The sequence below is a fragment of the Rhinopithecus bieti genome, unplaced genomic scaffold, assembly GCF_001698545.2.
Source record: "Rhinopithecus bieti isolate Rb0 unplaced genomic scaffold, ASM169854v2 scaffold_17010, whole genome shotgun sequence".
Classification (NCBI taxonomy): domain Eukaryota; kingdom Metazoa; phylum Chordata; class Mammalia; order Primates; family Cercopithecidae; genus Rhinopithecus; species Rhinopithecus bieti.
In genome coordinates this window covers 896,096-913,902 of record NW_016808932.1, presented here as the reverse complement: position 1 = coordinate 913,902, position 17,807 = coordinate 896,096, and the positions used below count along the sequence as shown (strand labels likewise).

The window sequence follows — 17,807 nt, the reverse complement described above, 5'->3', positions numbered from 1 at the left end:
TTTTTTTTTTTTTTTTTTTTTTTTTGAGAGGAAGTCTCACTCTTGTCACCTAGGCTGGAGTGCAATGGCATGATCTCAGTTCACTGCAATCTCCACCTCCCAGGTTCAAGCAATTCTCCTGCCTCACAGGCACCTGCCACCACGCCTGGATAATTTTTGTATTTTTAGTAGAGTCGGGGTTTCACCATGTTGACCAGGCTGGTCTTGAACTCCTGACCTCAGATGATCCGCCCGCCTCGGCCTCCCAAAGTGTTGGGATTACAGGCGTGAGCCATCGTGCTTGGCTTTTTTTTTTTTTTTTTTTGAGACAGGGTCTCACTCTGTCACCCAGGCTAGAGTACAGTGGCACAATCTTGGCTCACCGTAACCTCTGCCTCCTGGGGTCAAGCAATCCTCCCGCCTCAGCCTCCCAAGTAGCTGGGACTACAGGCACGTGCCACCATACCCAGCTAATTTTTGCATTTTTTGTAGAGATGGGGTTTTGCCACATTGCCCAGGCTGGTCTTGAACTCCTGGGCTCAAGAGATCCACCCACCTTGGCCTCCTGAAGTGCTGGGATTATAGGTGTAAGCTACCACACCTGGCCTTGTCTGCTTTTAAAATTAGCTTAGAACCTGGATGAGGAAGACACACATTCCCTAGAAAACCCAAACAATTGCTGGACTCATTATTTGCTCCCTTTGCTCAGGGGCCCATCAGCTGTAGGCAGGGATTATCACCACTATAACAGACTATTTGTAGAGCAGTTTTCTTTTGAAGAGGACTGTGGGTGTGGCAGATACAGTAACAAACTTGTGTTGTGCACTTTCTCAGAAGATGGCAGCATCTTGTTTCCCTTTACTTGTACCCAGGCCACCATCAAGAGACGGATAGTCAGAATATATATATATATACACACACATATATACACACATACACACACACACACACACACACACACACACATATATATATATTTTTTTTTTTTTGAGACAGAGTCTTGCTTTGTTGCCCAGGCTGGAGTGCAATGGCACGATCTTGGCTCACTGTAACCTCTGCCTTCAAGGTTCAAGTGATTGTCCTGCCTCAGCCTCTTGAGTAGCTGGGATTACAGGCATGTGCCACCAAGCCCGGCTAATTTTAGTATTTTTAGTAGAGATGAGGTTTCACCATGTTGGCCAGGCTGGTCTCGAACTCCTGACCTCAGGTAATCTGCCCGCCTCGGCCTCCCAAAGTGCTGGGATTACAGGCGTGAGCCACCACGCCTGGCCGCAGAATATATTTGAATGGACAAGAATGTAACATACATTTTCAGTTGCTATTTGAACTCTGAACAATAATTTTACATAGCCCTATAAAATCTAGAAACCCAATTTTGCCACCCCTCAAACAACAATTTTCCTCCATCCCCAACTCCTGCCTCCTGCTAACTTCCTGCCACTGACCCCAAAGGTTGGGCTTGGTTGTGGCATGAAGGCGTGTGTGCACATACTGACCTCCTTTTCTATGATAGCCACTTGCTTCTTGGCCAGCTTCTCCAGCTCGATGGACGAGTTGTTGGCATGTGTCTCCACCTCCTTCTGCAGCTTGAGGCGGTGCTCGTCCATCTCAGCCTTCAGCTTGTTCTCCAGGGCGATCAGCTGCTTCTGGTGCTGGCGCCGCATCCGCTTATAACCTGACATCTGTTCCCGCAACTCGTTCTCCTGCTCATGCTCATGGATCTGTCGTGTAACCTGAATTGGGTTAGGAAACAGAACTCAGGTAACCAGGTTCATGGGAGACAAGCTTTCAGGCGAAGTAGAAGGGCCCTGTGGCATAATTTTATCCATCACCTTCACCATCAATTTACCTACTGTTTAGTGAATGCTCACCTGTACGGGGCACCGTGCTAGATAGATACTCTATGTATTTTATCCCTAGTCCTCAAAACCATCTCATTCACTCATTCATTTCATTCATGAGGTAGGCGATAACATCTCAGTTTTATAGTTGAAGAAATTGAGTCTTGAAAGAAACTATTTATTCAGGCCGGGCACGGTGGCTCATGCCTGTAATCCCAGTACTTTGGGAGGCTGAGGCGGGCAGATCACTTGAGGTCAGGAGTTGGAGACCAGCCTGGCCAACATGGTAATACCCCATCTCTACTAAAAATACAAAAAATTAGCCAGGCATGGTGGTGGGCACCTGTAATCTAAGGAGTTACTAAGGAGGTTGAGGCAGGAGAATTGCTGGAACCCGAGAGGCGGGACAGAGGCTGCAGTGAGCTAAGATCACTCCACTGCACTCCAGCCTGGGCGACAAAGACTCCGTCTCAAAAAATAAAAAATAAAAAATAAAATAAAAAAAAAGAGAAAAAAAGAAATTAATTATTCAGTCAAAATATGTTTACGTATTTTTGATATACCATCACACATATTATATGTTCACAGTAACATAGCTAATAAGGACTGGATTGGGAATCAGGCCCATCTCTATAATTCCAGAGCCATGTTATTTCTACTATACCAAGATTTCTCACCAACACTACCAACAATGAGCCAGCTAATTACCTGTTGTGGGGGCCATCCTGTGCATTGCAGGATGTTTAGCAGCATCCCTGGCCTCTACCCACTAGATGCCAGTAGCATCTCCCACGACATGACAATGAAAAGTATCTCCAGATATTGCCAAATGTTCCCTTAGGAACAAAATTCCTCTAGTTGAGAACTACTACACTGGTTTGTTTTGTGTGTGTGTGTGTGTGTGTGTGTGTGTGTGTGTGTGTATACATACGTATATTTATTTTGTTAAGGGTCATGTCTCTAACAGTCATGGACTTTTTAAACTAGTCTGAACAAGATTTATTTCCTATTCCTAATATGAAGAGGTGAGTATGAGATCAAGAGATCTCTTAAATCATGTCTCCCCCAGCCCCTTCTCTACAAAAAAAAAAGTTACCAAATTATAATACATTCACTTGCTCTCCTAAAGGATAAAGGATAAAGCATTGCTATGATTTTTGGAAGGCTACTGTTCTTAGTAACTTTTCCTTAACTCATTTTCAAGTAAACATCCAACAAATTAAAGCTTGTAAATATGTACATTTCAGCACCTCTTGCTTCTTTCTATTAAATCCTTTGTGATTTTCCAGCCTTTCCTTCAATTTATCTTCTCTCTTTATTTTCCTGATCACTTCCTCCTAATTTTTCCTATTTTAGAAAAAAAATCTTAATTCCAGGATTTTAACTTTAGTCTTGTTCTTCACTAAGTGACTTGGTCACTCCTATCTACTGTAAGGCCCATCTCTCCAGCCTACCACCCAAACAAGTTTTACACAGGACATTCTCATACTGCTATTAATTGTCTGTACTATTTTCAGTTTATGGGTTAAAATACATTTTATACAAAGAAGAGTTTGTTTCTCTGCTCTTTTCAGAAGGTGGCCCTGCATACTAAATTGAGTCCTTACTATCAAGAGAGTGCTGTTCTGTTACAAGACAGTATTATCAAAGTGCACCATTAAACATTAGCCAAACTTTGAAACCTTTCCAGCTGACACTAATACTAGGTTTCATATTCATTTCTCTTTTCTGAAGGATAATACTCTTTAAAGTATTAAGAATAAGAGCAGAGGATATTTTAAGACCAAAAAAGGATAGCATCACCCAAAAGGCACCTAACCCTCTAAAGAAAATAAATGATCTATTTTGTTATCAGAAAATGTGTTTTTTAATGGACATACGTCAAGATAAAAGGAGGAAAAGACGTAGTTTGACATATATGTGTCAATTTTACTTCTTCATGCTTATATGTTTCTGAAGTACAACTTTAAGGAAGAAACAACTCTAATCAATAGAAAGGATACTATTTAGCCCTTTCTGAATTCAACTGTTTTTCAGAAAAATATGGCAGTAAAGTATCAGGGCTAGGGTAATGCATTTTAGATATGTTTTAGCTAGATACTTTTTCTTATTTTAGCATTCCTTCTTTAATCAGATTCCCAAAGCGGAGGCATGGCACACTCTAAGCTATCATGACACATTTAAAACTTGCCATAAGCATTGGCTTACAGCCAATAAAATATTCTCAGGATGGTCATTTTCCTAAACCAGGAGGCCTAAAGATAAAAGGGAAATGAGTTGTGTCAAGAAAATTTTCTATTTTAATTGGTGTGTGGGTCTCTGTAAAGAGGGTGGCTTTCTACTTGTACCAGATCACACCTGGTACAAGGATGGGGCAAAGAATATTTACAGAGCTCGATCTGCTATCATTGTACATCACTGGATTCCAGGAGAGACATTTTGCTTTTGAATGCTTCCCATAATGTGGATAATTACCTTCTTAAACTCCTAATATCACCTTTCATTTGTCACAACTAAACTTTCTAAGTTTCAAATTGTCTTTTTGGGTATATAGAGAGATACTAAGCTTTATAATTCCATGCTCAAGCTGGATAGATGAATTTAAATAAAAGTATAACCAGATATTTCAGCTGTAAAGTGTAACATGAAATATACAAAAAATGTGATATTTAGAGTTATGTGTGTCTGTGTCTTAAGTGTACACTATGAGTTTTAAGAATACATTTTTTGGTCAATAAAATAAAAAATAAGAGCCCATAACTTTTCATGCATATGGTTTAAAAGTGCTTTCACATATAATTTACCTCTTTAATTTTATAAGGCCTTGGATTCCTAGGGTTCTTGAATTGCCTGAGGAAATTCTTATCACCAAGGCAGAAAAAGAATGACTATTTTCTGTTATAAAGTAATAAAGGGAATCAACACTCAAAAAAGTCAAAGCTAGAGAGAGTGGTAAGTGTAAATTACAAATCGAGTAAGTCTGAAATGGGAGAAAGTTATAAAGATGTAGTGAATGTAGTTTTTACAATGGCAGTCTCGAAAATGTAGTCAACTAAAAGTGGGCAGTACCACCCTGCTGTACCCAGTGGACTGCGTGGAGAAAAACCTCATCTATCTCTTACTATATAACTGACCTTGGGCAAATTACTTAACCTCTTAAAGTCTCTCAGTTTCTTAATGTGTAAAGGGAGAGGAACTACTATTATCTTCCTCAGGGTCAGAGGACTTTCTCATGTGAAAGTGCCTAGCAGGGTGTCTGACTCCTAGGAAATACTCAACGTATGCTGGTTTCTTTCCTTCTGATGCCAGGCTCTGCGAAGCATGTCCCTTTGCCCTCCACTTAGTATTTCTGGTGATGGAGACATAGATCAGAAGAAGTGGATCCAGAAGAAAGGGCACATTTAAGGGAAAGAAAAAAAACAAAAACAACTGTATCTGTATCCAGGTTGTGGATTATAAGATTATGTATAATTTCTGAATCTGAATTATTACTCATTTCATGTATCTAGAATATGTAAAATAAACAAATAAATAATAAATAATGTACCATGAAAAGGAAGACCAAAACTTGTTTTCTAAAGGTTCCTACAGCTGTTCAATGCTACTTTAATTCCAGCAAAATTCAGCCCTAAAACAAACCACTTCATCCGAAGTGCAGAGTGTCCCTCCCGTGTACAAAACACCGCACTTCCTGAACACAAATAATAAGCAACTTCCTGAACACAAAACAAGAGCATGGTGGCAGATAACGTTACCCTCTGAAGTGATCAAAGCCAACTTACAAGATTAATAATATGTAAGAATCAAAATGATGCATATGATAAAAGTGGCCACCTTAGCACTTAGAACAAATGAAATTTATAGCAAGTTCTTAAAAAGAATACAGTGAGTCACATTTTGGCATTAGAAACTTAACATTCTATTCTTTAGAATACCTAAGGAAAACTGTTTTAAGTTTTGCTAAAAGTAATGACTGATAACAGGCAATTCTGCATTTAGAAAAGAATATGTTACATGAAGAATTCTGAAATGCAAACTTATAAATCCAAATTCTCATCTGATAGCAGGGCTGGAGGTGACCTCATTCATTCGTTCATTCATTTATTCAACACACATTTATTGAGAGACTTTGACCATATGGGTTGGGCATGTAGATTGGACAGCATAAGTGAGAAATGGTATCAGCAATGACCTTAGTGAGTTAAGAAGTCAAGAACAAGTGAAGAGATATGCAATATTTTGATAAGCATCCTCTGGTATACTGCCCAGGAAGAGAACACATTTTCAAGCATTTACAAATAGGACTGGGCTCATGAGAGCTGAAACAGTAGCACTTACTGATGAGGCTCTCATAGTTTTATTCTTATGTACCAAATTCATTCAGGTATCCAATTTCACAATTAGCTGAATTATTAGGGTGCATTTAAAAAACTCCAAATAAAGATTCTCTTTTATGGGTTTTCTATAATCTGGCAAAGCGAAGTAAAAGAATCGATATTTGCATTAATAGAACAATAATACTTTTCTCCTACATGCCTCCTTGGGAATTCCCCTCTCATGCCCTTCTCCCCGACATAAATTCGCCTATGTAATGCAGTCACAGGTGAAGAGGGGCAGTGAGAATTCCTTCACAAAGTCAAAAGCTGAACTCTAATAGATACAGCGCTCTTTATATGAATATCTCTACCATGGAAACAGCCAAGAGCTCCGGACATTACAAAGTTTTCAGAAGAAATGACATCAGATGTAGCAACAGCTGAAAACATCCTCATGAATCACTAATATAATTAAAACATGAGGCTCTCCATAAAAACTCAAGGAAGGCACATCTCAAGGGCCCAAGAAATCAGATTAGTGATTCTGCAGAACTACATAAACAACTCCTTTTTCCAGATAACACATGAGCTCAATATGAACTTCCTTACAGAAGAAGGAAAAGAAAGGTTAAAATAAAGATGCCGTGAAATACCCTTCCTTTTCCTAATTCTTCAACATAAGGGCAATAATCTCTGTCCTTAGAAAATTATAATAAAAATTGTACAATTGTAATAAAAAGTTACAATGCTAAAGTTTTCTCAGGATTTCATCTGGTATCAAAGTTTATAGTCGTTCCTTATCCTTTGTTACAAATGCAACTGTGCAGCAGTGCATAATACAAAAATCTCAGTTAGAAGGTGCCAAAACAATAAAGGCATGTAGCAATACAGGCCCAAAGCCCATGGGCTTCTTCATACACTTGTCAGTAACCTCATTCAAAAGTACAATGTTGAAAGTAATACTAAGGGGGAAAAGCACAAAGCCAGGCCTCTTTTAGGCTCATGTTGAAGAGGTAGGCTCATAAACAAATTTTAGGAAAACTAATATCTTTGTCAGTTTGCAAGTCAATTTAAAATATGCATTTCATCATTTATTTATCTAGTTATTGAAAAACTAATTTCTTTTTTTTTTTTTTTTTTTTTGAGACCGGAGTCTCGCTGTCACCCAGGCTGGAGTATAGTGGCCGGATCTCAGCTCACAGCAAGCTCCGCCTCCCGGGTTCACGCCATTCTCCTGCCTCAGCCTCCCGAGTAGCTGGGACTACAGGCGCCAGCCACCACGCCCGGCTAGTTTTTGTATTTTTTAGTAGAGGCGGGGTTTCACCGTGTTAGCCAGGATGGTCTCAATCTCCTGACCTCGTGATCTGCCCATCTCGGCCTCCCAAAGTGCTGGGATTACAGGCTTGAGCCACCGCGCCCGGCCTGAAAAACTAATTTCTAATTTCCTTTTTCCTTCCTGTTGACCTTTGGACCTCTTTGTGACTTGTTAGCGCCTCTACTAGAAGATGTTAAAGAAAGAGTAAAATCAAAATAAATGAATAAATAAATATAGTATTGCCACCAACTATGAGAAGGCAAGATTTTAACAATGACTTGATTTTTTATTATACTGGACTTTCACTTTCCCATGATCTTGCTCTTACTTTTATGTCATGTTAGTCATTTGCGTTTGAGCTGGGATCCATAAAACACAACAGAATTCATAATATATTTTAAAAAATTAAATATTTTATGATATTCCAGTGTCCTGATTTATATACTGCTATTGGCATTAGGCTTTAAAACAATATAGTGGGTAGAATTGTAGTACTTGGTAATATACATTAAAAAATCCATACCAATAGTTAGATTGTTCAAAATGGGACATGGAACCACAAAACACCATACCTTTTGCCTTCCATTTTTTTTCCCTCCCTAAAAGCCATTAGATACAAATACCACTGAACTCTGGTAAACTTCCGTCAATCCCAATCATGACTCCCAAAGCACTACGTTTAGAGAGGGCGCACCACAAAAAACAACTCATTTTGCGGCTAAAGCAACAGCATATCAGCTACTCTGTTTTTAACTTAATATAGGGGCAGGGGCCTTTTAGCAAATCAAAACTTCATTCGAGAGACTGGTTGCAGCTGTTCTCTGGATGGGCACTAGGAAGCCTGTAGGATTCAGAGGGTTCCTGAGGACATTGCCCGTAGCCCTGAGGTGGCCTAGTAGGGAAGCAGCTTTTATCATCCACAGAAAAGAAGACTGTGATGGCTGATATACACACAGAGTAGCCCTGGGTGAGTTCACAGATGCGAGCGTGAGATTATTCTGGCATGGCTGTAGTAATCTCTAGCTGGGAGGTAGGAGAGGGTCATGAATATATGATGTGGGAATGAGGGTGTGGCAAGAGAGAAAAGAGAACCTGTCCCAGAGGGGGAAAGCCACTTGGTGTAATGTCTGCTTCACATGTAAAACCGCTGATGGTGCTCGGATGCTCAGAGCTTGTTATTATATCTCCACTCATTTCAACATGAACGGGTCTGGATAAAGGTACAAGTCTCACCAGAGTCGATGGTAAGTAGTCATAGTTCTCTAAAGCACCATATTTCTTCTTTTGTCAGATATCATGGCATGAAAATAATGATTATTTGGTAATCTCATGATGCTTTATCCAGACGCAAAAGCATATTTTTAGGTGCTTAACAATCATTAGCAAGTACATAGTGGACATTTTAAGATCTCCATTACATAGTGTAGCATTCCTTTAAAACGAAAAATTGCTCATCAAAGAGATCATAAGAAACTTCTATATAAAGGAACTTAAAAGTGGGCTTATTTATAAGCAGTTTAAATTAAATTGCTTGCTTTTGGACAGCAGCAGGCATAGCAATATGTAGGTGCTTTAACTTCCATTTTCCTTGTATTTGGGTTTTAAAGGTTATAATCCATTGTAAATTTCAAGTATAATCGAAGCCTTTAAAAGACTTGAGAAATAAAAGTAGAAATCAGGTTTGAAAATAGGACAAGAAAATGATCATTTCTGGGTCGGCCTCGGATGATGTCATCATAGGTTCTAAATGTAATAGCCAAGCAGTGTACACTAACTCTTCCTGCCCATGTGACCTCTAACATCCATTTGGGCAAAACAACTAATATTTCAATAATTTTTTGGTTGAGAAGTGAGATTCAGAAGCAAAAGATTAAAGAGAGTTTAGAGTGCCAAGGATGAAACGATGTGAGTGTGTGTGTGTGTGTGAGCGTGAGCGCGCACGCGCACGCGTGGGGGGCCGAGGGGAGGAGGCATGAAAACTAACTCTTCCAGCACACACCCCTTTTGCTACTACAAGGGCATCCAGCAATCACATTTGCAATAGTAAAAATGCTGAAGAATCCTACAGTCTCTTTTCTTCCACAATCAGCCCTATCCTCTCCTACAAAGCCCTTCTTGCTTTATTGGTGCCAGGAAATTCTTCAGGGGTTAAATGGGGAAGTGCAGCCACTACCATTGTTGCAATAAATAAATGAATGAACCAGAACAAACCAGCAATCCATCCCTGAGAAACAAGTATCTTATTTTCTACAATTATATACATTAGCTGGTAACCATATATTTTTAAAAATTATATTTTATCTTTTGATGTGTGTGTATACATTATAGACACACATGCATCTATACAAAAAGAAGCACAGTGCCCTGCATACATATACATCAATACCTTAAAAAAATTTTAGCATTATTTATTTCAATGAAAAGACAAATAGCTTTTAAAAAACCGGACAGGCTAGCAACTTCATCTCAAAGGCCTTATATTTTGCACATACAGCATATACAAACACACACACAGACACACACGCACACAGACACACACACACACAAAGGTTTTTTTTTTTCCATGCCATAGACAATGCTAAAATATCTGAAATCAGGTTGCTATGCCAACAGATTTTTTTCCTAAAATGAATAAAATTATTAGGAGAGAGAAAACATTCTTGACTCCTTCCCTCCCATCCATGAAGCCGAGAGAGGCTCAGGGAGGGCGAGAGGCTGCCAGATGGGGAGGAGGGGAAGGAAGGGAAGGTGGGTAGAGGGGTGTTTGCTTACCAAAGATGCTGATTTGATCGTGGCAAAGCGCTCTCTGTTCCGGTAGTGGAGGGCCTGGCTCTGAACTGACTGGGTAGGCCGCGGCTCAGGCCTGGGATCGCCGTGGCCCGCCTCATCCCTTATGAATACATGATCCTGCAGAAATGGATAAAAACAAGGAGAAAGTCCAGCTGTGCTCTTTCCTCGCCGGCTGCCTCTCTCTCACCCCTCTTTCTGCACAAGCACTGCTGTTTGAAATGCATAGTTTAGCTCTCTGCTAGTCCCCGCAGCTCCCACGGTACAAAATGAATAAGCAACACATTGCAGCCTTCAGTTAGGAATGTCAGCTGATCGCTAGTGGGATGCCTTCTGAATCCCTGGCAGGCTTTTTCTTTACCTCCAGAATTACATATATGCAAAAGAAAAAAAGAATAGAAAAAATAATGCAATGTACAGACTCCTTAGAACAGTTTGCTTAAAACGCTGTAACCAGATAATTCCTTTAAAAATGTCATGTCCATGTCTAGCAAGGAGGATGCTGGTGGCTTTTAACATAAAAGCGAGCCTCCGCCTCATTCCCTTGAAAGATCTGCTTTCTCAATTTAATTTTATTTGAGATCTGTTCGGTAGGATCATCGTTCTGCCTAGAACCAATGTAGGCTTGTGCTGAACTGCCTCTCTATCTTGTGCTGGGAAGATTCGGCAGTCACTGAGGGATCCTGCTTTCCAGTCATGATCGTACACAGTTCTAGCACCTTCTCTCTACAGCTTCTGAAAGGATTTTTTTTTTTAGATTTAAAGCGACAGGCGTACAATTTTAACCAAATGCTACTTTCACAAATTCTTCTTCAACTCAGCATTGGTATGGTCACCAGACTGAGTAAAGCTGGAATTTAATGTCCTTGACTGATTTAATCAAGCCTGTGCTTCTTGATAGGCAAAGATAATTAATCTTGTTCTAACGCCCAGTGAAAAAATAGCATTCCCTGGAAGGATAATAATGGATGTTTCTTAAATGCAACTGAAATGACTTTTAAAGGGGAAAATGCTATCAAAGGACGATGTTCCTCTCTATAAAGATGAAGTGGTCAGTCATTAAGTGGCTATAACCCTTCAGAAAAAAGGACACTATAGTAATTTGTACCTCAAAAACATGTACAACCATGGGGGATTTTAAAATAGTACATGTTCAGGGTGGAAAAGGAGAAATTAATTCCTTATTTCCCTAGGGTTTTAGGAGAAACCATTTGTGAGAAGTCAGTATTGCATTTTATCCATGACCACTTGAAATTTTTTATAATGGCTCTTTTCTTCATCAGGAAACAAAAATTAAAGAGGTTTAGAAAATACAACATTTTATTATAGTTTAAAATTTTGGGAGAAATTAAATTTTACATCCAGATTTTATGTAAAAGCCAAGACCCAAGATTAAATTGCTGATTTTCTTTTCCTTTTATACATTTAAAATGCTTCGATGTATTGAGAAGGTATCTACCATTACACCTCTCTGGAGAATTTTTTAAAATTTATGTATTATAGCTCAAATAACGAAGGGATCTTTAATAAACTTGCCATTGAGGGCATATATATCAAATTCAAGTATATTCTACAGCCATGCTGTCCAACAAGACAGTGACCAGCCACATATGACTATTTTAGCTAAAAATTCAAATCAATTAAAATTAATGAAAACAAAATTAAGTGCAAAATTCAGTTCCTAAGTCTTACTAGCTATGTCTCAAGCGCTTAGCAGCCATAGTCAGTGGTGCCATATTGGTGGCTTATAAAACTTACAAGTTTTTAAAACGTAAAAGAAAATATTTGAAGGGTCAGTTAAAATTATTCTACATGATTTCTTGTGAAATTTGAACTCTTATTTTACAGGGAAGAGTGAGAACGTGTGTAATTGGGATTCATGCACTAGGTTTAAGGTTCTAAAGAGGAAGGCACTGGGACCTGCTACCATTTACATTACTGCATATTTGCTAATAAATTTATGTCCAAAATTTAACTTAATATTACAGTGCCAGAAAAGCAAGCAGCTCTTAAATGCCAGTAATCAGAAGAGATATGCTAGGTAGAGGCCTGTGATTTTATATGAGGTCTTAACAAGTCATAGTTTTGGTGACTATGCTAACTTACCAAGTTTTGGTGAATTGGTTAACTTATCAAGTACATTGATTGAGAGGGAGACCTCAAATATGTGGGCAACAACTCAGTTTCACATTGTAATAACTTGATTTATAAGGATAACCAACGACACTAGAATCCACATTCTCCACATGACAGACCAGAACAAAATTTATTCATGTACAAATAGGTGCAATTTTATTATTTTATCTCTGATAAAAATTAACTCCTTAGAAACATGGTTTAGGGTTCTGCTTCTCCAATTAAAAACCACAATATATTTTCTAAGTTTACTAAACTTGAGGAAGTTGAAGTACACTGGAAATACTCCTAGACAACTCCGACCACACCTTCGCCAGCACTTTGGGAGGTCCCCGAGACAGGCGGATGCACGAGGTCAGGGAGATCGAGACCATCCTACGTCTAACCGCGGTGAAACCCGGTCTCTAGCTAAAAAAAATACAAAAAACTAGCCGGGCGAGGGTGGCCGGCGCTGTAGTGCCAGCTACTCGGGAGGTCTGAGGCATGCTGAGAATAGGCATAACTCGGCCTGAGGTCCTCCGGAAGCTTGCAGTGAGGCCGAGATCGTTAGGGCCCACGCACTCCAGCCTGGGCCGACAGAGCGAGACTCCCGTCTCAAATAACAATAAAAAAAAATAAAAAAACAACTTGAAATGCATTGATTCGTTGACACATATATAATTTAAATAACTCAATAATACTTTTTAAAAATAATGCTATTTTTGGTAGTCCAAAGAAAATAGGTTTTTCCCAAAGATTTTTAACTCACTTTAAATATTTATACAGCTAATAGTATTAAGTGCTTTGCTTCCCCTAAATTTTTTTCCTTTTATAAATACATATCATTATCTCAGTTTTCCAGATCATTTTCTAATAAGACGATCACTCCCCTATCAGTAAAGAGTCTCCTTTCAAATATATAAGTAGCAGGAGACCGCACAAAATGGAACAACAATTTTAGTCTAAAACAGAGTGGATAGTCATTTCAAGTACATTAGGAAATGAATTTTAAAATATTCAATTCCACTGCATAAAACAGGTTCAAAACTCCAAAGACAGCTTATGAAGCTATTTAAAAATGGGAGAATGTAACTTGAGAAGTAAGCTCAAAGAAATTAAAGTATCAACTTTACTGGAAGTATTTTCTGTTGGTTATACTGCCCCTTTAAGTAACAGTGCCTTTGTAAAAGACCACTATACCTGGCTTCCAGAGTTTCTGAACTGCACACATCCTAAGATTTAACAACGGAAAGGGTTAATTTCTATTTTTATGCAGTTATGCACTAGATACAGATTATTTACAAATGATAAGGCTGAAATCTTCAAAGAATGATTTTAGATGATTAAGAAGAATAAATCTACTTTGCCAAGGCAAAATATATGGCATGGTTATAATTTATCTTTAAAACATAATCGTCCAGGAACAAACAAAAATAAGTCCTTGAAATACCAGTTTTAAGTAAACCTATGTTAACCTGGTAAATTTACCACGTTGTTTTGTTTTGTTTTGAGACAGTATTGCTCTGTTGCCCAGGCTGGAGTGTAGTGGCACTATCTTGGCTTACTGCTACCTCTCCACCTCCTGGGTTCAAGTGATTCTCGTGCTCAGCCTCCTGAGTAGCTGGGACTACAGGCACGTACCACCATACTCAGTTAATTTTTTTGTATTTTAGTAGGGATGGGGTTTCACATGTTGCCCGGGCTGGTCTCAAACTCTTGAACTCAGGCAATCTGCCTGCCTTGGCCTTTCAAAGTGCTCGGATTACAGGCACGAGCTACTGTGCCCAGCCCACAACACTGTTTCATCATGAAAAATAAATGTCTTCAGATTGAAAAGGAAGCTGTCATAATGTTTGTTCAAAATCTTTGGTAAAAGAATTGAATTTCTGTAGAAGAATGAAATATGTGAAGCATGAGGCACAAACTTTACTATTATACCCTAGACAAGGGGCAAGGGGCTTTTCTTTTATTTGGAAGTCTTTCCTTTAGGTGTCTGACCTTCACTTCACTTCTGAAATGAAGGCTCCTGGTGTAGGCATTTGCCTAGAGTTTCTTTTTCTAAATATATTTTCTTCCTTAATAGAGCCGGTGTCTCACTATGTTGCCCAGGCTAGTCTTGAACTCCTGGGCTCAAGCGATCTGCTCGCCCTGGCCTCCCAAAGTGCTGGAATTACAGGCGTGAGCCATAGCGCCCAGCCACTTGCCTATAGTTTCTAAATGAACTTGACTTTAACCTAGGAAGTCACTCCTCTGGACTGAGTTGTGCTTTGGGTTTACCTTTATCACAGTACTCATCACACTTACTTGTCTGCCTCTGCATAAGGCTGTGGGCTTTTTGAAGGCAGAGTAAATGTCGTTTGAAAAATCTCAGTCTCCCTAGCACCTGGCATAGTGCTTGATACTTAGTAGGCATTCAGTAAATGTTTGCTGAATAAACAAACACAAGAATATAGGTCTGAGGAGATTTTGAGCAAATGACATTTTCTTTTGGATTATTTAACAGAATTCAAATTTGTATTTCATAAAACCCTGCCACTCTGTACTCTAAGAAAGTCGTAAAATAGTGAGACACACATAAGCACACCTTTACACAGCGGGGTGTGTGGGGATGTATCTAAAATGGCTTTTATCCGGTGATGAGAAACCTTTTATAGACTCCCACACTTTTACGCTGTGGAGAAGGGATCAGCAGACCCACCACTCTCCTTTGTTTTGTTCATTTCAAAATTATTAAATAATTGCCAAAGCAGGTGTAGCTATCAAAAGCTGGGGCTGGAGGAAGGGGAGGAGAAGATGAAAAAGCGTCTTTTAACTTGGAAGGATAGTTGGAGAGAAAAGATGACTAGCAAAAGGCTGAGGAGAAAGAAAGAGAAGTAACAGCTCCATTTAAGAAACATTACCTTCATCTGTTAATTTACTTCTACTTTGCCAAATGTGAGTTGAAGAGTCAAAGAACCCACCCCTCTATTCAGCAAAAATAATAGGAAAGGCTACTGAAGCAAGTGAAAATAAACCAGAATATCCTATTCCCTCAAGGACATTTCTTTCTTTTTTTTAATCCCGCAAAGATGGTGAAAGCTGTTCCTTTTTTAAAAGAGAGGAGCAGGAAAGAACTAACACTGGCAACAGGAAGGGTCAAATAAAGCTTTAGGAGTCAGGGTAGAATGGCCTTTTTTCCCCCACAACCAGACAGAGTCTTGCTCTGTCGCCCAGGCTTAAGTGCACTGGCATCATCTTGGTTCACTGCAACCTCCGTCCTCTCCAGGTTTAAGCAGTTCTCCTGCCTTAGACTCCAGAGCAGCTGAGATTACAGGCGCGTGCCACCACGCCTAGCTAATTTTTGTATTTTTAGCAGACAGGTTTTCACTATATTGGCCAGGCTTGTCTCGAACTCCCGAACTCTTGATCTACCTGCCTTGGCCTCCCAAAGTGCTGAGATTAAAGGTGTGAGCCACCGTGCCTGGCCAGTAGAATGACTTTCTAAAACAATAGTTTTTGGAACACTTATTATATTTTATAGAATGAAGTGTTGCCCCATTTAAAAAAAAAAAAAGAAAAGAAAAGGAAAAAATGTTCTCTATGTTCTCTGAATAATCCCTAGAAAGAGACCCTTATGACTGGAGTTCAATAAGCATACCTAAAATAACACTGATTCAAGAACAATGCTTTTAATATATTAAAGTCTTATGATCTATGCTAATAGAAGGCAGCAACAGGCAAAGGGAATTAATTTTATACTTTAGTAAAATAAAAATACACCTTTTGATTAACAAATTTAAAAGACAGACTTTGTTGCTTAGGACAATATTAAAATATTATTTGCTATGGCTCTATACACAATGATTTTAAGGAATGGGATGTGCCGGGCGCGGTGGCTCAAGCCTGTAATCCCAGCACTTTGGGAGGCCGAGACGGGCGGATCACGAGGTCAGGAGATCGAGACCATCCTGGCTAACACGGTGAAACCCCGTCTCTACTAAAATACAAAAAATTAGCCGGGCGAGGTGGCGGGCGCCTGTAGTCCCAGCTACTCGGGAGGCTGAGGCAGGAGAATGGCGCGAACCCGGGAGGCGGAGCTTGCAGTGAGGTGAGTCCGGCCACTGCACTCCAGCCTGGGCGACAGAGCGAGACTCCGTCTCAGGAAAAAAAAAAAAAAAAAAAAAAAGGAATGGATGGAGGCTCAGAAGCAGGTTAGATGGCAACAAGGAAACAATCTGGATTAAAAATTTGTACCAGAGTCACTTGTGAATAATCAAGAATTGAGGTGTGGAGTTGTGTCCTAGGCCAATTTTTTCAATTTAGTTCACAGAACATTTATTGAGCATTTACTATGTAACAGACACTGTGCTACATGGTAGGTGAAAAAAAAGGTTCCTGAAGAACTACTAGTCTAGAGATGTGGCGATGTTCTTGTTATTGAAAGAAGTAGCGTGGCAACACTAGCCAGGGGGAAAATAAGTACCTGAAGTTTACTTTGTCAGAATATGCTTTTAGCCTTATCAAATCATCATTCTTGCTCAAAAAGAAGACTGGATTGGGCTGGCCGTGGTGGCGCACGCCTGTAACCCCAGCACTTTGGGAGGCAGAGGCGGATCACGAGGTCAGGAGATAGAGACCATCCTGGCTAACATGGTAAAACCCCGTCTCTACTAAAAATACAAAAAATTAGCCGGGCGTGGTGGCGGGCGCCTATAGTCCCAGCTACTCAGGAAGCTGAGGCAGGAGAATGGTGTGAACCCCGGAGGCCGAGCTTGCAGTGAGCCGAGATCGCGCCACTGCACTCCAGCCTGGGCAACAGAGCAACAGGGCAAGGCTCTGTCTCAAAAAAAAAAAAAAAAAAAAGATTGGATTAGAATCCCCTCAGGGCCCGGGAAAGACCAGAGCAGAGGCAAGGACTGGAGAGTAAGTAACCTGGCATTCTGATGTCAAAGGAAAATTTTCATTGTCCCACTTTACATTTTGGGGGCTTATCTGTGGTAGAACCGTCCTGCTAAAATCAGGGCATCTTTATTCTGGATGCAGAGCAGTTAACTGCAAGTCATGCTCTCACTAGCTACTCATGGATTTCATTTTATTTATTTTTTTAAGGTTCTTCTTTGATAAAGCAAATTTACTTCCTATCTAAAATGGTAATCTGTTTCAGATCTGTTTTGACTATTTGATTAGTCAAATTAATTTGACTAATTTAAGATATGTCTGCTTGTGAGTCGAGATTGCGCCACTGCACTCCAGCCTGGGCAACAGAGTGAGACTCTGTCTCAAAAAATTAAAAAAAGAAAAGAAAAGATATGTCTGCTTGATTATAACAATCAAGGGACAAAAGATTCCTTCTCCCATATTCATATATATTGGCATTCATTAAGCACATTCTTATTGTGTTGGGTATTCATTTAACTTTCTTTCTTTTTTTTTTTTTTTTGAGAGGGGCCTTGCTCTGCCCCCCCCGCCGGGGGG

At 39.6% G+C, this 17,807-nt stretch overlaps 1 protein-coding gene across 4 annotated transcripts in view; it reads right to left on the bottom strand.

Moving 5' to 3' along the window:
* Nucleotides 1-17,807, bottom strand: part of TAOK3 (TAO kinase 3) — a 249,497-nt gene that overhangs the window by 34,530 nt on the left and 197,160 nt on the right. For all 4 annotated transcript variants that reach the window (XM_017887864.1, XM_017887867.1, XM_017887865.1 and 1 more), the window contains 2 exons: nt 10,224-10,358; nt 1,476-1,712 (listed from right to left, as the gene is read on the bottom strand). In XM_017887864.1, the coding sequence (XP_017743353.1) occupies nt 1,476-1,712; nt 10,224-10,358 (372 nt within the window). The remainder of the gene's footprint in view (nt 1-1,475; nt 1,713-10,223; nt 10,359-17,807) is intronic.